At 36.0% G+C, this 23,304-nt stretch overlaps 2 protein-coding genes and 1 long non-coding RNA gene across 7 annotated transcripts; 1 reads left to right on the top strand and 2 right to left on the bottom strand.

Annotated features, from left to right (window-relative positions):
* Nucleotides 1–5,568: 5,568 nt before the first annotated feature.
* On the bottom strand, nucleotides 5,569–7,839 carry LOC120340784 (uncharacterized). Of its 2 annotated transcripts, none has more exons than XR_013480310.1 (5): nucleotides 7,636–7,839; nucleotides 7,177–7,433; nucleotides 6,740–6,956; nucleotides 6,248–6,359; nucleotides 5,569–5,890 (listed from the first exon to the last, which is right to left on the bottom strand). It is a non-coding gene; the product is annotated as an uncharacterized LOC120340784 (long non-coding RNA). The 2 variants fall into 2 exon arrangements; XR_013480311.1 differs by having other exon boundaries at nucleotides 5,569–6,114.
* A 395-nt stretch (nucleotides 7,840–8,234) lies between these two features.
* Nucleotides 8,235–23,287, top strand: LOC120340741 (ATP-dependent DNA helicase Q4-like). Of its 4 annotated transcripts, XM_078119807.1 has the most exons (3): nucleotides 8,235–8,443; nucleotides 10,052–11,236; nucleotides 16,843–23,287. In XM_078119807.1, exon 3 carries the CDS (start codon nucleotides 17,862–17,864, stop codon nucleotides 21,783–21,785), a length of 3,924 nt encoding a protein of 1,307 aa, XP_077975933.1. In that variant the 5' UTR covers nucleotides 8,235–8,443; nucleotides 10,052–11,236; nucleotides 16,843–17,861; the 3' UTR covers nucleotides 21,786–23,287. The 4 variants fall into 4 exon arrangements, with proteins under 4 accessions (XP_077975933.1, XP_077975934.1, XP_077975932.1 ...); XM_078119808.1 differs by lacking the exon at nucleotides 10,052–11,236; XM_078119806.1 differs by lacking the exon at nucleotides 8,235–8,443 and having other exon boundaries at nucleotides 9,724–11,312.
* LOC120335792 (uncharacterized) lies at nucleotides 13,421–15,626 on the bottom strand. The gene is made up of 5 exons (XM_078119809.1): nucleotides 15,546–15,626; nucleotides 15,202–15,339; nucleotides 14,897–15,062; nucleotides 14,555–14,703; nucleotides 13,421–13,782 (listed from the first exon to the last, which is right to left on the bottom strand). The coding sequence occupies exons 2-5, from the start codon at nucleotides 15,335–15,337 to the stop codon at nucleotides 13,658–13,660; spliced, it is 576 nt and encodes a 191-aa protein (XP_077975935.1). The 5' UTR covers nucleotides 15,338–15,339; nucleotides 15,546–15,626; the 3' UTR covers nucleotides 13,421–13,657.
* Nucleotides 23,288–23,304: the final 17 nt, after the last annotated feature.

Genomic DNA, 23,304 nt, shown 5'->3' on the forward strand with positions numbered 1-23,304 from the left:
ATTTGCACCCGCGGACATTTGAACCCATGTACATTTGAACCCACGAACATTTGCACCCGCGGACATTTGAACCCATGTACAATTGCACCCACGGACATTTGAACCCACGTACATTTGAACCCGCGTACATTTGAACCTACATACATTTACACCCGCGTACAATTGTACCCACAGACATTTGCACCCATGAACATCTACACCCATGGGCATTTGCATTTACGGATATATGCGTCTTTACATATACACCCTTATCCTTCCATGCTATATACTATAGTATATAGAATTGGAAGGTACACTTAGGATTTTTTGTCCAAATGCATACGTTGCGAAAACACCATGGAATTCTCGGTTATATACTCGAAGGCTTTATTACAACTATTTTCTATATATTTAAATTATATTATATATTTATATTATACTCCGTCTGTCATTGACATCGCAATTGTCGATATCATAAGACTCAATGGACAAAATGTTCCGCTGTAGAATGCGAGCCAAAATTGGGGAGTATGATTTGTGCTTTGAACGGTCGACGACTCTTGAAGAGCGCGAGCAAGGATTTTAATTGATGTGTTAGTTCGATCCCGCGCAAAGTTTTTCCTCGCATCAATGCCCTTTTCCCCTCGCAGACAATTCCAAACTGTTTCTTTAGGACGTTGCAGCTGCGAAGATGACAAGTCCCTTTGCGAAAATAAGTTGGAAACATGGCGCCTACATTTTCCAAGACCACAAGAGGAAACGACTTACTGATTTACAAAGGCCACGAATATTGTAAGCGAAATGATCGGGTTTCAGATGCTACTCATTGGCGCTGCCGTCAGTTTAGGAAATTTCGATGTAAATCGACTGTTGTTACAATCGGTGAAAATGTAATAAAAGAACTAGGATATCACAGTCATTCTGGCGACAGCATTAAGACTGAAGTTGGGATCATCCGTGCAACATTAAAAGAAGCAGCATCAACACCATCAAATACATCGACAAGATATATTTTAGGTGAAGTATTGAATAATAGATCAACAGATGTAGTAATGCGCTTGCCAGGCAAGTCGACTCTGGAGGCCAATATACGCAGAGTAAGGCGACAGAAAAATTGTTCACGTACGAATCCTACAAGTGCAAGCTTTGATATTCCGAGCGAATATTTAGATATCATTTTGCATGACACTGGCTCGGAGGATCGTCATCGGATAATGGCCATTGGAGATCGATCACTACTTGCACATCTAGATAGTGACCCATATCTTGGCGACGGTACATTTGATGTGGTGCCCGATATTTTCTTCCAGTTATATACAATTCACTGTAAAGTGGGCGCATCCTATCCACCATGCGTATATTTCCTATTACGAGACAAGCGACAAGAAACATACGTTCAGAAGTTGGAAGCGTTGAAAATCATTTTCCCAAATGCTAACCCCACCAAAATCATTGTTGATTTTGAAATAGCAGCTATCAATGCATTCCATGCACATTTTCCTCTGGCCGATTTTAAAGAATGTTATTTTCACCTGTCACAAGCTATTTCGAAAAGTTGGTTCTATCGGATTAAAAGAGAAGTTTGAATGTTTACCTTCTTTCAATCTGAAAATTAGAAGTTTGGCAGCTCTGGCTTTTGTTCCCATTAACGAGGTTGCCGAAGTCTTCCCCTTGCTTTGCGACACCTTTGAAGATTTGCCCGAATGCAATCAACTTTTGCAATATTTTGAATCTACCTACATTCGTGGACCTCAAGTGGGTTCACGTCCAAGAGAAACAAGATTTCCCCCTCGATTGTGGAACTATGCCAAAGAGATTGAAATGGTGCCTTCGGCCCCAAGAACAACAAACGCTGTAGAAGGATTTCACAACGCCTTACAAGGAATGTTCCGATGCAAACATCCGAGTATATATATGGGGTTTGCTGAATGGCCTACGAAAAGACATTGCGGTCCACAAACTGACTGCGGCAAATGCTCATGTAGGAGTTACGGCCCACCAAAGATCAAAGTATGTACAACTTGCCGTTAGGTTGACAGTTAAGTTTTTTCATATGGAACTGAAACCGACAAGCTGAGGTATCTCCACTCAATAGCTCAAATGCAGTCTATTTGATTTTGATCGTGATATCGTAAAATTTCGTTTATCGTCATTACTTTGATTTGTTGTTTAACTATTGTATCATAATTGATAAATTCCTATTTTGTAAAACGTCCATAGCTACTCTATCTCAAAATTGATCGCCCATTCGACACAAATTTGTGAGTGATAACTTTATTGAGATATTAAAATAAATGTAATCCGTAACCTATGACGTCGTTTGTAAATTGCAATATCATATTTAACAGACCCTATATGCTGAATATGTTCGATTCACTCTAAATAGTGTAAACAGCAAAAAACATTTTTGGCCACGATAATGATTTTAAAACTTCTTCACTTTCGAATATTCAACATATTTACATGACTTACGATTTCTATGTATAGTTTTGTTCTGACATTCTAATGAAACAATACTTCAATAAAACTGGCATTTGGCTATGAACATGTTGTTACAAAAATGGCATAGTTTCATTATCTTAATTTCATATTTTCTTAGAAACGAAGAATCTGTGAGTTTATTTATTTATATACAGACAATAGTATTCAATTTATAGATTGATTTTAGGGAAAATGTCAAAACCTGATTTGAGACAACACTCATTTTCAACAGTAAAGCGTGGTCGTGTATGCATACATATAACAATTTTGTAAACATGCTAGCAAGAAAACATGAAGTGGCCACAGAGCTCCCAAATCTCATGCTGGGCGGGATATCATAGTAGGCGTTTTCGGTGCAATAATTTCAGAACAAATTTATAGGAGTTGACCACTAAAAATATTACTGTAAAGCTAGTTTTAGTAAGACCCTCATTTAAGACTTCATTGGTCTGTGAGATATTTGTTCCGTATTAGCCCTGGTTTCAGGTATTTCAACGAAATACCGCTTTCTAGGTCATCGTCTGTTTTGGAGATCGCGGCTAACGAATGAAATAAGGTTTTACAAATGTCAATGTAAAAAAACAGCAAAAGAAAAAAGACTTTGGCAGAACAATGTTGTTTATATCGTTAAGAGACGTTTATCCCTCGGACTACAATGACACTCAAAAATGCTTGCTTCGTAGAAGCGGATAAATGCATATACACCAAAACTAACTACAAGTGAAACAGTGTTGAAATTGAGAATATTGAGCTTGCGCCTGTAACATGAAAATTATTTGCGACTGGAAATTGCCGTTGGGGCAAACATTTTTTGTGAAAATGTACGTGGGTTCAAATGTACGCGGGTTCAAATTAAGCGAGTTCAAATATAATATACGTTGGTTCAAATATACGCGGGTTCAAATGTCCGTGGGTTCAAATGTACGCGGGTTCAAATATACGTGGGTTCAAATGTCTGTGGGTGGAAATATACATGGGTTCAAATGTCCGCGGGTGCAAATGTTCGTGGGTTCAAATGTCCGCGGGTGCAAATGTACATGGGTTCAAATGTACGCGGGTGCAAACGTACACGGGTTCAAATGTCCGCGGGTGCAAATGTACATGGGTTCAAATGTACGCGGGTGCAAACGTACACGGGTTCATATGTCCGCGGGTTCAATCTATATGCGGGTGCTAAAATCCATGGGTGGAAATGTATGGGTTCAAATGTCCGTAGGTGCAAATGTCCATAGGTGCAATAGTATACAGGTGCAATTGTCCTGGGTTCAAATTACGGGTTCAGATGTACGGGTTCAAATGTACGCGGGTTCAAAGATAATGGAACCGAAAATGCATACAATGAACAGATTCGAAATAAACTATTGAAATGATGAGGAGAGTCATTATGTGATATATGTAGTATTATTTAGATTTAGATAGTTCATTAGTCCAATGCATTTTTTTGTTTGTTCGTTTTTTTCGATGAAAACTTCACATATTTGTACAATACATGACATACGTATATATATATTGATATTCGAAAATAGTTTCGAAGGAACTTTTCCATAATCACGCGTATACACGTGGTTCTCCTCTTCTACCACGATTTCATACAATTCAAAAAATATGAGGTTTTCTTGACAAAGTTTGGATTTGTAAAGGAAAAAACTTGATGATAAAAGTAGGCTCGTGGGTGTGACGCGTCGTTTCAAATCGTTAGGAATGCGCCTTTTGGTACGCGAATGTTTTTTCTTTTTATTATTGTATTGAATCCCTTTTCTTTTTCAATGTAAAATATATTCCCATTCACTAAACATTTTTCATGATATATCGATTATTGCTTTTAATTTATAAGTAATCCACGAAAATCTTCTACACTTTTATTTTCATTTACATTGTAGGATTCTCCCTCGCCCTCGTCCTTGGTTCGTGAATAGTCAGTCCTTCTAATTGTATTAATTCTCTTCTCTTCCGTAAACGTAAAATATATTTCCCTTCGCCAGGCATTTCTCGTGATATATCGTGTGCTGCAGGGGTCTCCAACACACGGCCCACAAGGACCCCAGCATTCAACACATTTAAATACATTCAGATTTCTTTTTGTATTTTTCGTATATTAATTTTATACCGAGGTTATGACCCGCGTCGTCAATAAAGTTCAAAAAGTGACCCATGACATTTTTTAAGTTGGAGACCCCTGGTGTACTAAGTAGTATGCATGTGAAGTAGATTATACGTAAAATTTTATAATCCCTCACACGAATTTGAATATGAAAGAAATTCGAAAAAACAAATACAAATAGATTTTTGTTGATGTTGCAGGGTTCCCTTTGTCCTCGTGGTTTCTTGGGGATCTTTCTTTTTAATCTATGCAGTCTCTCTTCTTTTTCAATGCAAAATATATTTTCTTACACCAAGCCTTTCTCATGAAATATAGTGAACCGAGACCGTTGGCATGTGAGGTGGATTGTACGTACATTTATTTTATTTCACTACACAACATGAATGAATGAAAATAAAATCTTGATTCTCTCGTGTCGTCTTGCTATATGAATAACTTTCCCCCCTTAATGTTTGGAGTATCAATTGTTTGTCAATGTATATATGTTGCTATTGAGCAAGCATTTTTCATCTTATACTATAATCGATGAGCTAGAGCAAGATTAAAAAAGTGAAAAACGAATAAAAATGTTTACTTTATATTCAGTACAAAGAAATTACATTGCTTGATAGCAGACCAGTAACTATCGTACATTTGTGTTGATTTCTAACAAGCTTTTACATGAACTATGAATGAACATCGCTCGTTTTGGAAAATATTCGTTAGTTTAATATTTTCGATGCCGACGGGACAACTTTGGTCAGAAATCCGGTCAGATTTCAAATATTTAATTCCAGTCGTCACCCGTTTGCGATATCTTCACGCACGGATGTTGGACATATAGACCGTATTAGCGACTCGTTGTGCAGTGTTCCCATTAGTTTTCAAAACAAATTTTCCTTATTTCTGATAATGATGGGCCGTCAAATTATTCATTTTATTACTATTTCTTCGTTATTTGAACGATGACATGAGAGAACAGTAATCAACAAAATACCAAACGAAAGTACAAAGCATTTACATGAATACCAGTTTTTATTTTCAATCTGCCAGTTTTTATTTCAAAACTTTCACAAAAATACACTTCAAGCAATAAGTGAGTGATACAACCAGGTGGTGCTATAAAGGTATGGTTTATTGGGACCAAGGACGTTATTCATATGATCCAATGATCTTACTACTTCTGCAAAATCAACATATGCGAATAACTGAAGTCTGTCAAATTATTAACAAGTGAAACCGGAATGCATTCATCTGCACGTTCACTGACACGGTGATGAGAAAACAGCATTGTTCAAAATATAGGAGATTCCCGTGTCTTCAGTGATGTGACTTTGAGTTTCCCAGTTCCTGAACAATATACCGGATTAAGAAAAAGAAATCAATGCCTATTCGTGTATCTCAGAGGTGCACTAAAATGATCGCAATGAAAATGTACAAAAAATTACAGCGAGCCGTGTAAAATATTGTACAAGAAAAGTGTTTTATCCAGGGCTATCGTATTGTTTGATCGTCTTAATCAAAAAATTTTCGATAATCGTCTAGTGATCAACAAACATTTACTACATCAGTTTCTGTAATCAGAATTTCATACTACTGGACATGTTCAAATATTCCTAAAATATTGATGAATCGCAATATAAATTTGTATATCGATAGACGACAAAATCGATTTTGCAACAATCTTTGTTAAAAATTCATCCTCACCATCTAAACTGCAGCAAACATGAGAGGTTGAGCGAGATGTTTTGAGTTGACAACTATCGAGAAACTTTACAACTCCGGGGAATTTTTTGCCATGACGATTGATGAAGTACACCTTAATTGAATGTTTTATATTATAACAATTGTGGACACGCACCTTGAATCAAATACCATATAGTATTAAAATCGACAACTTTCATCCAAATATTTAGTCTAAAAATAGCACTGTGTAGTGTGTACAATCGAAAATATTTGGTTTCTATTAACAAACTTAAAGCGTCTTTTATGTATTGAACTAGGTTCATGTCTAAGCCGTGAATACTTGACACCTATGGAAAGTTTCTACAAAAAGCAGTAGATGTTTTCAATGCGCAAAGCTAAAACCTCCTGGATTTTTGACTAACGAAAAAGTTGTATCCATCTTGTGACTTGTGATACCATGATACCCTCTCCGGCGCAAATAAAATTTGATTACACAAAGCAAACTATCATTACCTCGATTCCTACTTTCATTTCTCCATACGTCTAATAAGTCTTTTTTGTAACTTGTCTTATTACATTAGCATTTTCATCTTGTTGTTTTCAGTAGTTGCTGAATTTGTGCTTTTGTCAGCGTTTAAAGTACCTGCACATTTCGGTTTCGCATTGCTAAGGGCGCTCAACATTGCATCAACTTTCGATGCTGCAGACGTCGATGCTGAGAGTCCTTGAACTAAAACACATCGAAGGCGGTAAAACAACGAACGCGTTGTGTTTTGAGAATGAGAATTATTGTTTGAGAATTGTTTCTTCTGGTACAAAAAGCATATTCTGCGGCCCAGCTTTTGGTCGGTTAGGAAATTAAATTAACTTATAGAATGTCAATATCTTTTACTAGAAGATGGTTGCGCATGTTTTGAAGCCTGCATGCTTTCTGACTGTAATAATCGTACCTGTTTGAAGCTTGGCTTATTGTGTTGTTTTAGTGACTGGTTTCGCGACACCTTTCCTTAAAGTTGTACCTATGTCAACTGTATTTTTCGTCGCGACTTCTTTTTCCCGGTTCTTTAGCATTGCTAATAATCCGTTGATGACATAATTGTTCGGAAGAGCTTCTACCCCGTGTTGCGGTAAAACAGTACTCTTGCGACAAAGAGCACATTCCACCTCGGTCACACCTTTAGTCTTCTTGCTTCTAGTTGGAGCCATCCTGAAACGGAGTTCACTTTTATTGTAATGAAAGACAAAAACGTCGGTTTCTTACTTATTGGTTGCCGCTTGTACAGAGATTCACTCGGAAGTGAAGTGTGGGACAGCCTCATAAAAAACATTTCATTCAAAATACCTCATTTGTTTGTACATCTGACACCCCGTGGTGAGTGCGTTCAAAACGATGTACATCAATCACATACCTTCCAAGCACTTTGCGCAGTAAGAATGTTGACAGGACAGCACTTTCGGGTTTGAATAGGCTCAAAGGCAGATTGAACACGTCAACAGGCTTTCTGATATTTCGCTTACAAACTGCTTCCTCAAACAGCGGTAGCCATATTAAATTTAACAGAAGAAACAGAACGACCACCGCCAAACGAAAGCTAGAAGTGGTACGCTGCTCCAGATCAAAATAACCATACAGAAACAATTATGTTATAAAAAGCGTGGTGTAATTATTATTCTTAAATTGGATTGCCTCCAATCTTTTATTATTGCCCGCGTTCAGTTGCGGACTAACTGTCAAACCAGTATTATTTTTCTGGTTGATCATTCAAATTCCCTGAAATACTAATGTTACGCTGCTACAATTAATCAAAATTACATAACTAGTTTTCTATATGAAAAATTGAGGCATACGGGGATTTTCCATACGCAGCGGATGTGTTAGATTCTTGGAAGCTGCAACACATGGTCCCTTGAAGGTTGGTGAAAATTGGTAAATTTTCAAGAAAATTATTTACTTCTATATACTCAAATCTTTGTAGGAAGGAAGGTTAAACAAATTTGGAGTGCAAATGGACATTGAATTACTATTGCTCAATTGCATTTGAAGTATATATAAATCAAAATAGTACGCAACTGATGATACAGCTATATGGATATCTATGGAACGCTAATCTGACTCTGCTGTTATCCTCTCTCGCTTCAGCAATGCCAAGTGCGAGATGATGCGATAAGTCTATTTGATTGCAACGATTAATTCGTCTGAAATGCTTCATCTACAGAGTAAGTGTAGACAAAAGTTTATTAAAATATCTACAATATAAATCTAAACGAAAAAAAAGTTATTTTGCAGAAAACGAAATTATAGAAATATAAAAATAGAATTTATAGTTATTTTTCGATATATATATATATATCCTCCCTCCCCTTGTCTTCACTACACGCCTCAATCTGGAGCTTGACTGCACGAGGCATGTGTGTATTTTCCCCTGAATTTCATCCAAAACAAGTCATCAATCTGCGCTTTAAAAGCTTGACTGGCACACTGATATGCCCAAACTCGATAGACGATATTTCATTGAGCAAGCCTATGTTTACCCTCTTTTTACAAGAATCATTGCTATCTTCTTTACAGTGTATTATGCATACATATACCCTTATATAATTTTCTAAATAGTCTTTGTTGCAAGTGTTTTCATTGTTGCAAGTGTTTTCATTGTTGCAAGCTCATTAATTTCTCTCTATCTAATTATTATTTACCTAATTTTTCAAAATTGCCAGTGCCGTCAATTTCTCTCTATTTGTCTCTATTACTAATTTTATTGGACACGTGAGTGGACCTATGGATCGTTTTAATATTTTGTTGTTGTTCTTGTTCGTCTTCATCATGATAAAATCGCTTTTCTTTTCGAATACTGGACCAATTGCTTTAAAAATTTCATTCTTTTTATGCTTTCTCGAACGCTTTATCGAAACCGAAGTTGCATTGGTTTATTATGCAATTTTTCTTCCATCGCCATATTGCTGTTTGATAAGTGCGGCAGTAATGGCTCGGTGGCGTCTTCGCTTTTTCGGTTTCAATTCATCCAGTGATGAGCTGGAAAAATCGTAACAACCGGAACGCACCTAATTCGCAAAATCAACGACTAACATACGTAAAAATGTAATATATATATTTACAGCACGAGGCGGACGTTTACAGAAAGTTTTGTCTAGCCCTACCCCTAACCCTAACCCTAACCTAAGATAGAACCAAAATACTACAATGAAATATGAAGAAATTATTTGGACTACCGTGTTTCCCCGAAAAAAGGACTGGGTCTTATTTTCGAGGGATGTCTTATATTTTCATTTATCAAAAACAAAATTGTAAAGTAGAATATTACGAGATTTCCAAATATATATATATATATATATATATATATATATATACAAAATAATATGGAAACCGATATCCTTTTATTTATACATAACAGTTTTTATTCAAAATAACTGCAAAACATGGATTATTGATCATTTAAAACGCGTAGGAGAGGTTACTTGCTATCGACTAGGTAGAAAAAAATTCGCGTTATCGACTAGGTCCTATTTTAAGCGGATGTGTTATATTAAGATCATTTTCAAAATTCAGGCTAGGTCTTATTTTCGGGGGAATACGGTATGTCTGTGTAAAATTACAAGAATATTCATATCGATTCGATACAAATGTTATTATTAGAACGGTATGGGATGAATTTCAAAGGCCGGGGAAACATCTATTACTCGTTACTGATTATTTGCGTGATGTGGTGTAAAAAGAATTACGAACTATGATGTAACAAAACATAAATTGATAACTAGGTTTACCAGAGAAATTAGACTTTTTGTACCATAATTTTATTTTAACAACAGGAATGCAAATGCAATAAAATGTCCAACAAATGGAACGCCGTTCTGGTGCGTTCCGGCTACAGCTCACCATGAATTCATCGCGGAAGCGCTCTGTCAAATCTCACAAGATTTAGAAACCAAGGGATCACACGTGTGTTTTCTTTTCTGCTAGCTTTTCCTGCTTGATTAAGACCATCCATATAGAAGGTTAGGAATATTTCTTTGTTCAAACCAGAAAACAGCCAAGAACAGTATAATATTCCAGGGCTTCGCCTTGACATCCAGTAACATATGAACTTGTTGCGGCCCTACAGGTAGGTGGCCACGAGGAGCGCGACAAAAGCTTGGGCCGCGGAGATCTTTCCCAAGTGATACACAGTCGGATTTTGAGCCTGGTGCCGAATTACTAACGACTTTGTTAATATGTATATATTATTATTTTTGTTCCACTCATTTCAATGTTCGCGAGTACATTTTATTTAATTTTCCCGGTCCGCCAGGATAGGAAGGTTGGGACCACTGCCGTAGACCACCGTAACCCTACTGCTTTCACTGGTTTTCATGTCCGCATATTTGACCATAGATATCTTGTTTTTTGAATTTGTTATAAATAATCGAAATAAAATAGTTTTGGTGTATATTAGAATTTACATTCAACGAATGAAAGGTGTTCTATCGTGACCGTTCCTCGATGTGAAACTAAAAGTATATATACCTGCAAGCGTTTGAAAGTCGTGATGGGGGTGTCGTATACGAGGTTGCAATTTGAGTGACATACGAAATGCACGTATTGGGAACGAAATTCACGACTTCTTACAGCGAAGATACGCGATGATATCAATAAAACTACCATTACGCACAGATTATCATGTTCTATTTATAAAATAAGAGTCGGTTCACGCATCCATGCGTAAATGCCTCCGGTGGTTACGAAAGTCATTTGCTAAGTTTTCATTGCAATTTGTATCTTTTGTGGCATTTTTTAGTTAAAGCCATTCGAAAAAAAATTCTAGACAAGAACAATACAAAAATATGAATGGGAGCCAATTTTACTTATTGCCGCTGCAAGAATTATGGATTGGAATTCTCCACACAGTTTCTCGCTTTGAAAATGGCTTCGCACCCTGTTCTACCGTCTGACCGTTAAGTCATTCGTTATGCGTTACCGCCATTTTTTATGCACTTCTTTGGTACACTACAAATTAGGTAATGATTGATTAAATTGTTGAAAAGTTGGTCTAGACACCGTACAATATCGAACGAATTTCAGCAATGACCAATGGTACGGTAGGTACCGTATGATAAGAAAATTTTATTTCGACTCATCTTATACCGGTAGTCTTATAAACATATCGGCATATAGCCATAGTCCAGTAACCGTCTGCCGGCAAACAGGTACTTACTACGGTCAGACGGTAGATAATGCCATGACCAAGTTACAGACAGCGACGTTGCGGCGCGGCTTCTGGTCGCGCGGGGCAGGTGTTTACATAGCGCGCGTCATTTCTCCACCACTCAAGGGCGCTAGAGGCGGTTGCTTAGGAACATTGACGCGGGAAATTCAGCTAGAATTTCGTCTGCTTCCCACTCCGCTACAAAATTTACAAATATGCCACTTTCGAAAAGGAAAAGATTGGCAATCGCCCTTTATTTGGCAAACAATACGGAGCAAAAGCAAAGGGAACATTGGGTTCATCCCATATTAAAAAGAAGGAAAGAGCTTGGTAAGTTCAAATCATCGCCCTATGAAACTGCGTGGTCTTTCCTCAAAATACTAATATAAGATTAATTAATCATAGGCTATCTTATACTGTTTTCTTCATCTACCTGTGTATTGAACAGACGGTAGAGCTTGAAGTTGAATAAACATTTATCTTTCATTTAATAATACTTTCTACGCAGGTGAGTACCATAGACTTGTCCAAGAAATGAGACTTGAAAGAACGGTTGCATTTCGTAACCAATACCGCCTGGACCCTGGTATGTTTGATGACCTGAGGAGTCTAGTGGCTCCTTACATAACTAAAACCACGACTAATTTCCGAGAACCTATATCTCCTGAAGAGAGGCTTGGAATAACATTAAGGTGAGCAATTACTGTATATTCAAATCATGTAGCAAAATGTATGTGGAAGAAAATATTCAAATTATAACACATCCACATAGAACTATTAAAAACAAAATAAACATAACATCAAATAAAAGTGCACATATATCATATTTCAGATTTTTAGCAACAGGGGATTCTTATACCACAATAGCAGATTCATATAGGACATCGAAATCAACAGTTTCAGGAATAGTTACAGAAACTTGTGAGGCAATTTGGACATCACTCAAAAAAGAATATTTAAGCCCGCCAACAGTTACAAAATGGAAGCAAATCGCTGAAGAGTATGAGAAAAAGTGGAATTTCCCACATTGCATAGGGAGCATAGATGGGAAACATATACAAATTCAAGCACCGGTGAATTCAGGGTCCCTTTATTACAATTACAAGCACACATTCAGCATTGTGCTAATGGCCCTTGTCGACGCCAATTATAATTTTGTTTTTGTCGATGTGGGAGCTTACGGAAAGCAGAGTGATGGAAGTGTTTTCTCCCACTCTGCTCTCGGTAAGCTCATGAATGAAGGGGCCCTGAATTTGCCGGATGAAACAACACTTACTAACAGCTCAAAAAAGGCTCCCTATGTGATAGTGGGGGATGAAGCCTTCCCACTACAGAAGCACCTGATGAGACCATACCCGGGGCGAAATTTGCCAATTGAGGAAAAAGTTTTCAACTACAGGCTATCCAGGGCAAGGCGAGTAGTAGAAAATGCATTCGGTATAATGAGTGCGAAGTGGAGAGTTTTTAGGAGGCCCATGGGTGTGTCGCCACAAAACGCAGAGTTGGTTGTGAAGGCAGCATGTTGTTTGCATAATTATGTAAGACGCCATACACTGATAGATGCAGGTGAAGTGGATAGGGAAGACCTGGAGGGAAACATAACAAGAGGAAGTTGGCGGGTACAAGAGGATAACAGTTTTTTGCCCCTGCAAAGGCAAGGTCGCAGAAATAGTGTAGCGGCGGCGGCTGTTCGCGACAGCTTTAAAAATTATTTCATGGTTGATGGAGCTTGCCCCTGGCAATTTCAAAGAGTCAGAAGGACATGAAAAGTTCCTTTTATCTAGCTTAGTGGTTACCATCGAAAAAACATATTACTGAATGAGAGATTTTACATTTGACACGCTACACTAAAATATTTCAAGCTGTAATCAATTTGGAAAATAATCCAAATTTTTCATCAAAGAATATTTGAAAATAAACGTAATTGAAAAAAGAATTTGTGCTTGATAAAAGAAAATAAACAGCAGCAGAAAGATGAAAATCATGCAAATACTCCATGAAGCTGTAATGAGAAATAGCCAGAATGAAAAAGCATACTGCCTGAACAAATAATAAAATGGTTGAGGTAAACTAACAATAAAAAACATTAAAATTTTTTAGAAAATTGAGTTCTTGTTTAGAGAAGGTTGCTCAAGTTTGTACGGAGTCAATTAAATTTAGTAATGTACTGTAATTAAGATAAAAAAACGTTTGAATTTATTTTCTAATTTTTAAGTGGGAAATTGAATTTGAATCATTTCTCAAATTCAGCCTCATGGAGTAATTGCATGATTTTCATCTTTGTTGATGAAGCACGCTCAGGAGACAGTCTTTTCAGCTGTGGTAGAAGTGAAAGAAGGAAGAATTTGTCTGGATCATCTACAAATAAATATATATAGTATCAATATTCTATACCATTACGTGTTTATTGGACACGTAGTGGACATAGTGAACGTTTTGTTGTTCTTAGACTTAGTCTTGTTCTTCTTTGACACGTTCAGAAGAAATCGCTTTTCTCTTTGGTTACTGGACCAATTGTTTTGAAATTTTCATTGGTTAAAGATAAAATTTTTCCCCAGAAGGCTATTATTTTTTTTCGCCAAATATTTGAGCATACCGTATATACTCGCCTATAGGTCGCACCACCGTATAGGTCGCACTATTAGTTTTGTGTTAAAAAAGTTTGATTTTGATTTGACTCGCACATAAGTCAAACTGAAAATCTACGGATTTAAAAAGCCCTTTTCCTAGATTTTTGCATAGGTATCTTCCTATTTTGTTTTTTTTGTAGGGCAAAATATAATCAAAATATGTCAATGACGCTCATAATTTTATATGGTTAGAACCAGGTCAACTGTAATAGATGCGTGCGGCGTGTTACGATTTGTAGAAATGGCCTATATCCAAATTTTTGTAAAATCGTCTGTATGTCGAGCGGATAGGTCACACCTATATTTTTTTAAAAAAATAGGTAAAAAGTTGCGACCTATAGGCGAGTATATACGGTAGCTGTCTTGTCTATATGAGCATGCTATGCATACGCTCCTTTAATTCTACAACATAATAAACTAATCTCGATCACACCATATCATGTGTGACCGTAGATAAAACATGAAACAAAAACGATGTTCGAAAAGGTTAAAAAAATTACCATCCTTCTCCTCCTCAAGAATTTTCAAAATCCGCATGTTCACTTCTTCCTTCCTTTTTTTTGGTGTCGGTGCGACAGAAGATGACCCAGACACTTCTTCCCCTTCTACCACAGCTGATAGAGTGACAAGTTCTAAATTTGAGGACGTTCTGAAATATGAAATAGAAAAGGTCCTGAAATAACTTCAAATTAATAAAGAATTTAACTTGTACCAAATTGAACAGATCATTTCAAAACATGTGATAGATATATCATTGAAATAGGCACACACTTTTCATCATAGTAACATATCACAGCAGCTCAATATTTACTCTTGTGCCGATTTTATGCAAAATAACTTACTTTCGATGCTGCACGAAGGAATCTAAAAAAGTCATGTGTTCAAATAGATGCCATTTATTCGTTGAAACGCCTCCGGGTGCCCCTGACTTCATGGTACTTTCATTTTTATTTTTCATCTTGACGAATCTGTCTCGCAAGGCCTTCCACTTCTCTCTTGCCTGCTGTCCTAAATAGCATTATCAGATTGTGGTGTTAGTTGAGCAAAGCAAGCTTTTATTTTCAATTTGGTGTACTTGAAAATATTTTAGACAACGTGATTTTGCCATCAAGATAAATCCAGCAATGCCATAATAAAAGTAACTAACCAGTAACATGGAGCAATGCTCCTATCTCCGCCCAATTGTTGGATTTGATATTAACATCACGATAATCGTGACGACTCATGTCATACAGACATGGTCTAGATTTCACCTCATTTATTAAAAGCTCTTCAAACGACATGACTGTGAAACAAAGTTTGTAATGAATTCAAAATACAATTGTTGTTAGAATTCATACCGGTATAGCAAATAGTAAAGACTACAATCCTTCACTAGTACTTGCAATCAATTTTATTCTGACCTAGATAACGGTACCTAATTTGGATATTTAACTTATAAATTACGATAAACGGTACCTAATTTGATATTGCAGTTATAAAATGCGGTACCTTCTGATCTAAGCAGAATGTAAAACCACTTCCCACGGGAAGCAGCCGACAACGCCGCAAAAAAGCACGTGGAATTCGAAGGTCAGTCGCGCCGAAAAACGCTCAGCGAGAGAATCAGCAGCGGCACCGCGCGTCGTCGTTAGGTGCCGCGCTTTCAGTGTGAACGGCGTCACTTGAAACAATGGAGAGCGATCTCGAGCGCACTTCGCAACGCGTCGCGACGCATCCAGTGTAAACGCACCTTAATGAGGTACGGTATTCGCCTTAAGTAACGCAAAATTAAAATATGTGCTAAAATACCTGAATACAAGGTAAATTTATTATTTGTTTAGCACTGAATGCTAATTACTGAATTATATCCTATTTCAGTATTTGTCATGGAATGTCTGTTTAATTAAAAATTGAGTAGATTAATTTTAACTAAACGCGTCTGTCAAGTATTTTATTCCGCGTTAGACAGACCTTTTTTAAAAACGTTCTGTTAGATTTAAATATTACTGTCTTATGCTACTGTCAGACTACTATTTTCTAGATACCTGTTTGAAAGTGTTTCCAATCTATAAAATATTTTCTGGATTTGTATGGTAACTACTGCCTGACTGCAGTACTATACTAATACAGTAATACATAATAGAGCTGCATGTATATGTATATTTGATATTTTTAGTATCTCTGTATCTTTTATCATTTAATATTGTTGATGGTTCGTCTCATTTTCAAAGACTTAAATGTTTTTCTAGCTCTTGTTAGTGCAATAAAACTAAAATGAGACAAAAGTATATTCAAGGAAATAATGCAAGATTCGTAAGATAATTTGAAAAAATATTAGGAAGAAAAAGAAGTTTAAGAATTACCTAATATTAAGTTATTTTTTTCTCTGCTCAAAAGAAATAGATAAACGTTTTTTTAGTTCAACTCGCCAATATGATTATCCCATTTTGTTTTTTCATATATGGAGTACAGTTCTAGTGACTTTGTAATAATTTGAAAATTTTGGCTTTCTTATTGTTCAACAAAAAAAAATTATAGAAAGTGATATGGAATACATATTTTGACATTGACGTGTTGATTCATATTCCTTGCTCTGCCACAAAGTTTATTTTCGATGCAATATTTCTGTATTTACTGGTTAGGAAGTACTTTCTTGTTCTCTACTTGCTCTGAGCTATGTAGTGGTTTGTATAAGTCAAGTACCCACTCAGAAACCAAGAGACTCAAACCAAAATTAAGAGGGATGGGGGTACCAAGTTTTATAGATAAGTATTTATATAACTAAATCGGTGCCAATTTTTTCCAGACCAGCTTGTAAAAGACATTATCCGCAACCTAAAATGCTAGTCTGCTTCAACCGAATTTGAGAGGGACGGAGCGCAATGTTTTATGCAGGAATATTGTATATAATTGAAGCCGTGCCAATTTTCAAATCAACTTGTTATAGACGATATAAATAACCTAGAATGCCAGCGTAAATTAACAACAATATATTAAGTTGGAAGTTTGTAATGGTACCATGTTTGTTATTCAATTTGGAATCAAATTCTCAGAACTGGGGAATAGTTCTTAATACTATTATAGTCAGTCTTAAGTTTATTTACTTTGATCAAAGATGATTTGGCATTGTTAAGGTAGATTCAATGTTTGGCCATGTGCATTAGACATAATTCTGTTTTGGTGTCCTAGATTTTCTGTTTATAAGATAAGTACTTCAGTATGCCTCTGTGTAAACAATCTGCAAATGTTAAAAGTGCTTGAACGTTCTAAATCCAGGTTGAAAGCAAAACAACATTTGCAGACGATTTGTCATGCTTCCAACACTTGTTTTGATCTAGGTTTGATCTCGAAATTTTGAGCCAAATGCTTTATTACCGATATATAATATTATATATTTCTTAGAAAGCGTCTATAAGCGTAAATAAATTCACTGTCACACCTTTTGCTAGGAACAAAGCAGGCACCCAGTGGCATCTGACAATATGTAACTGTATAACTGAGGTAGAATGTAATTTAAAAAAAATGTTATTGCGTTTCCAAACGAAAAATAGCATATTATTTTACGGTATCTAGATGCCTACTGCATTTTTATACCTGTTTTTACTAACATCCCCCATATGATGTATTCCCCATGTTTTTGGACGCATTAGCAAAGTTTCTAGTGTTTATCGACAATTTTTCACTGTTTTTAAACTTTTTAGTAAGTTTTCTAGTGTTTTTGGACGGTTTTTCACTGTTCTATCTTATGTATTACGGTAACAAAATTTCGTTTGAATCCAGATTTCTTTATTATTATTAATGAAATGTTTATGATAGTCATTGATTATGAAGACTGAAATCACAGAATTGAAGCTTGAATTAAAACAATGGGAGCTAAATTTTTTAAAAATGAACGGCCGGAAACCGACAAAAAATGATGCAGCTGAAATTCCAGAAATTAGAGACAAATATGCCAAATTTGTCAACTTGAAAAAAGATTTTCAAGAGCTTCATCGTACAAAGCATAATGTGGAATCGAAAGAGAATAATGAGAATTTAGAGAAGCCATTAAAACCTGTTCAAAATGATAGCAGTAGAAAAATATTGTCTCCCAAAAATAGTCAAGTGGAGAATTCTTCTGTCAAGTTTAAATCACCGTCCAAAAGTAGTAAAACTAGTTCCGTTTGGGGTGAAAATTTATTGAAGAAGAATTTTGTTGCGTCAAAAACTAGCGATTTTCATGACAGTTCACCTACAAGGGAAATCAATGACAAAGCTACAAACGCTTCCCCAGAAAAGAAAGGTAATAATTGGAGAGACAAAATGAGAAAAAATATTGGTTTGGGATCGGCAAAACATTTAGCAACCAACTTAAAAAGAAGATCTAGAATAACAAGTGCACTAAATAGTACTCTTGGTTTGGATGACTCTGTGGTATCGACAGATGAAACTGCCTCTGATGGTATAACTTCTGACATATCATTTGGAAGCCAACTTAAGATTGTATCAAAAAGTGGGAATTCAAATTTTAATTCACCGAATACTTCATTTAGAAATAGTTCCCCGTTTGTTCCAAAGCCTCCGAAAAGCTTGCTATCAAAGTCTATCAATATGGATTTCCTGCAAGACGAGGATCTTTCTGATTTGAAAAATCTTGTGCAAGAAACCAAGGCTGACTCAAACAAGGATACAGAATTCGAACAAGCATCTGAAACGAATTTTAGTCACGAAAATGAGGTTAGTGGTACTGAGGAAAATTTTGATAACGCGAATGAAGAAAATGTAGAACCAATAAAAGATGAAACAGAAAGTTTTATAGAAGCCAACTTCAGAGAAAAGCCGAAGAAAACAAATTTTTCTTTTTCATCTGATAACCATTTTCCTACAATTAATTACGATTCTGTTCGTTTGAACGCAGAAAAAATGATAGACGAAGTTAAATTAACAGAAAAAGAAACTTCGGTCAGCGATGATGCGGAATTGCCAGCGACAGACAAAGAAAATGTCACAAAGGGAAGCACGAAAGTAAAATCACAGTCTACTACTCGTGCAATTCCGCAAACTAACTTTGTACTATTGAATATGAAGAAGAAATGTTACAGCAAAAGGGGAGGAGCTGGAAACTTTTTGCGGAAACAAGTCCTGCGACAAAAACTTGCCAAAAAAGGGTATTCATATAAGAGTGGATGGAAGGGGCGCAGTGGTGGTTCTAGCTTTCGAAGTGGGGGATCTAAATGGAAAGGTGGGGGTGACGTGGGGTATCGAGATAGAACTGCTGATAAGTGTTTCAAATGTGGTGAGACCGGACATTGGGCAAGTAAATGCAGAGGTTTTAAATCGCAACAAAAGAAAATAGACCCAGAAGAAGAACAACAAAATAAAGAAAGTTTAGAAGAAATTATTGAAAATATTGATATGTTAACATCAGCTTTGAAAGGTGAATCGAACAATGAAATGCTACAAAAAGCTACTGTGGGTTTGTGTGACCCTGTATTATATAATGATGAGCCTATCACTGATAACAATGAAGTAATGGAAGCATTATTAAAAATGTTCAAATATAATTCTTTTCGCCCAGGACAAGATGTTGCAATTAGTAGAATTTTAAGAGGTCTCCCGACTCTACTCGTTCTTTCTACGGGTTCGGGAAAGTCACTTTGTTATCAACTACCTGCATATTTGTATGCTAAGCAACGTAATGCTATTACTCTAGTTATTTCGCCTTTAGTATCTCTCATGGATGACCAAGTACGCGGTTTACCTAAAATGATGAAAGCGACTCGAATTCATTCAGGGATGAGCAAAGAACAAAGAAATAAAGCAATGCTGGAAGTTGAAAATGGAAATGTTCATGTTCTTCTCGTCTCACCTGAAGCAATCACTACATGGGCTGGAATGTCACCAAAATATAGCCCGCTGTCCAAACTACCACCTGTTGCATTTGCTTGTGTTGATGAATGTCATTGCTTGTCTGAATGGTCTCATGCATTCAGGCCGTCGTATTTAAGAGTTTGTCAAGTTTTGCGTGAGCAACTGAAAGTAAAATGTCTCGTTGGGTTGACTGCAACTGCTACTATGGATACCTGTGCGTCTGTGGCAAGACAGCTTGGAATTACGGATATTGATAAAGGTGTGATAGCAAAAATTGATATTCCTGATAATTTAGTTTTGTCGGTATCACGTGACAGGTATAAGGATGAAGCATTATCGCAACTTCTACTTGGTGGACGCTTTTCAAAATTGGATTCTGTTATTGTGTATTGTACTAGAAGAGATGAAGCGTCAAGAATAGCTGGCCTGTTGAGAGTTAAAATGCAAGACATGCCAGCTCTCGCTGTGGAGGAGCCTGAATCTGATCAAGAAGAAAGCGTAGAACAAGAAAGTAATTCTAAGAAACGAAAAAGGACAAGTAAACCAAAGAAAAGTGCTAAAAGAAAAGCTGTAACTCTTGATGCAGAATGTTACCATGCTGGTATGTCCGCTAGCGAAAGACGTCGAATACAAAATAAATTTATGAATGGTACTTTGCGTGTCGTTGTTGCGACTGTCGCATTTGGAATGGGGATTGATAAGCAAGATGTTCGAGCTGTAATTCATTACAATATGCCAATGTCCTTTGAACGATACGTACAAGAAGTGGGAAGAGCCGGCAGAGATGGAAAACCAGCCCACTGTCATCTTTTTCTTGATGCGGATGGCGGAGACTTGAGAGAACTCAGCAGGCATTCCTATGGGAAGACAATTGATCGGTACACAATTAAAAAGTTTGTTAAAAAAGTGTTTCCATTATGTGACTGCGAAGATGAAATTGATGATATGGACAGCGACATAGCGGAAGAAAAGCCGAATACTTGCCAAGGACATTTTTCTGCCATTGAAATTGATTCTACTATCGAAGACTTGGATGTCAAAAAAGAAGGACTAGAAACATTGATCTGTTATTTAGAAATTGAAAATTTAATTCACGTCAATCTACCTACTGAAACAAGATGTACAATGGAGTTTTATGGTGGGCCAGGTCAAATGATAAGAACAGCAAAAAAATGCGATGCAGTCGCTGTAGCTTTGAAAATTGCCAAGACGAAAGAAGATGAAACCAAGGTTAATTTTAATGCTATGCGAGTAGCTGATGAACTTAATATGGATTTACCTTCTTTGAAAAGACTTCTTCGTTATTTGACATACGATACTTCTCTTTCTTCAGTCGAAAGCGAAGTTGGAAAAAGCGGAGTTGAAGTCCAATTCTCACAACTTTCTTTTTGTGTTCGAACAAAACAAAAAACGACTTCTGAATTTTTAGACGCAGTTACTGATCTCTTGCTGAGAAGAATTATCTCACAAGAGAATAAAGAACTCGTACAGCTAAGAATGTGTTTCAATACTATGCAGAAATTTTCACATTCTAATGTTGGTACCTGTCGAGACTTTGTTGATCTATCTAAAAGCACAGAGTTAAAATCATTGATTTCTGAATATTTTAAAGAACAGCGACCAGTAAAACACACTGAGGAAGAATTACCACAAATTGATCCCAGAGATGAGAATGAATTGCGTTGCCATGTACGCCAGTTTCTACATGTACATGCAAACGACTTTGAACATAGAGTCACAGGTCGTGCAATTGCTCGTATATTTCATGGTATCGATAGTCCGAGGTATCCTGCTAAAAATTGGGGGCCTGCTCGTAGATTTTGGAGATCAAAACTTCAGATTAATTTCAATTTGATCAGAAAGATTGCAACAGAGGAGATTGTTGGAACAGTTCGATGATAAGGTCATTTTTTGTGTATTAATAAAAGAACTAAAATAATCCAAAAGTGTAAATTATACTTTGATAAGCTAACAACTAACTTATTACTGTTTTTCCTAAAATCGACTTGCAGTCATTGTGGAAAATGTAATATTACTATTTCCTATGTTGTAACTATTCAATCATTGAAATACTGAACTTTTTGCTTGATATAAGTGAAAATAAGTTTCCACCATTTTATTCTATTCATTACTCATACTGCCGAAATAAAAATTTAAAAAAAGTTTGTATTTCACTGCCTTGTTATTTCAATATGTTTCCATTCACATACAGATTATCACTGTTTTTCAATTTCCTATTTAATTTTTATCTACTCAAAAAGTTGCAAAAACATGTTTTTGTCAAAAAAAATTTTGTGCATTTTCCAATTTCTTGATGGCCCTACTTCACTATCAAGAGGTTGTCAAGTTTGTTATTTAGTTTTTTTTTCTTGAAAAAAATTTTTTCTTGAAAAAAAAAATGTTTCAAATTTGCATCTGCTAGTTAGTTGCTCAGTGGTCCTATAATAACAATGTAATGTCTCGCATCACGTTCACAATATGGTTTCGTTTACTCTTTATCAAATTAATATATCGCTCAACCATTTGGGAATTATATAATATCTGAAATTTAATACTTGTACTGGTTGGTATCACATAAAACTGGTAATAATAGTCTTTATTACATCACAATTATGTTATTCATTCATGCGTTGTTGTAATGATCTTCAATTTGTATGATTGTCATTAATATTCAATGTTAATTTTATTGCTTCATACTTCCTACTGCCTTAATAGGAGATGTGCTATTTTTGTTCTGCCAACTTTCACACTATTTACTTTTCTTATTCTCTCATTGTGTGCGGCTTTCCTCTATCATGAACAGCTGTGGCTTTGTTAGTCATTTATCGATTCTATTCATGTCAATCTAATTACTTGTGACAAGCGTTGCTCAAAAGCTAGTTCTAGTTTGGTAGTTAGGTCTGTAGCATTAACTGTTCTCAAATATATTATTATAGACCAAATTATGTTATGAGCCAGCTGATCAGGATTTTTCAATCTATATATATATGTGGCCAGGTTATGAACAACTTTGGACCATACATTTGCATGTCTAACTGTTAATTAACTGGGTGGGTATTAAAATTATTTTTGGTGTAATGCCAATGAGGAGGTCTAAGAGAATCTTTTACGTTTCAAACTAGTTTGACTTTGTCATGGATCAATATACTATATATGACATTGGTATTACGATAAATTTATATGAAAATGTATATCTGGTATCATAAGGATCCAGGTCGACTTTGATACAATAATCCATTCTATTTTTATAGGGTTGTTTCATGTGGTTATTTTGGCTATGTATCTCGACTTTTTTTTCTCTATCGAATTTGTCTCTAGTTATTCATATTATGGCTTTTCAAATTTTTCTTATTCTGTTGACTGATGTACTCAATTTTTTTCACTGCCTTTTTCTTAGCTAGGCGTAAGAATTACATCT

Source organism: Styela clava, chromosome 14 (assembly GCF_964204865.1).
Source record: "Styela clava chromosome 14, kaStyClav1.hap1.2, whole genome shotgun sequence".
NCBI classification, from domain to species: domain Eukaryota; kingdom Metazoa; phylum Chordata; class Ascidiacea; order Stolidobranchia; family Styelidae; genus Styela; species Styela clava.

Coding starts and splice junctions, on each gene's coding strand:
- LOC120335792 (XM_078119809.1), bottom strand. CDS start 15,337: ATGTCGTTTGAAGAGCTTTTAATAAATGAGGTGAAATCTAGACCATGT. Junction 15,063..15,201: donor AGCATTGCTCCATGTTACTG/GTTAGTTACTTT, acceptor AATGCTATTTAG/GACAGCAGGCAAGAGAGAAG. Junction 13,783..14,554: donor TCTTGAGGAGGAGAAGGATG/GTAATTTTTTTA, acceptor ATTTATTTGTAG/ATGATCCAGACAAATTCTTC.
- LOC120340741 (XM_078119807.1), top strand. CDS start 17,862: ATGAAGACTGAAATCACAGAATTGAAGCTTGAATTAAAACAATGGGAG.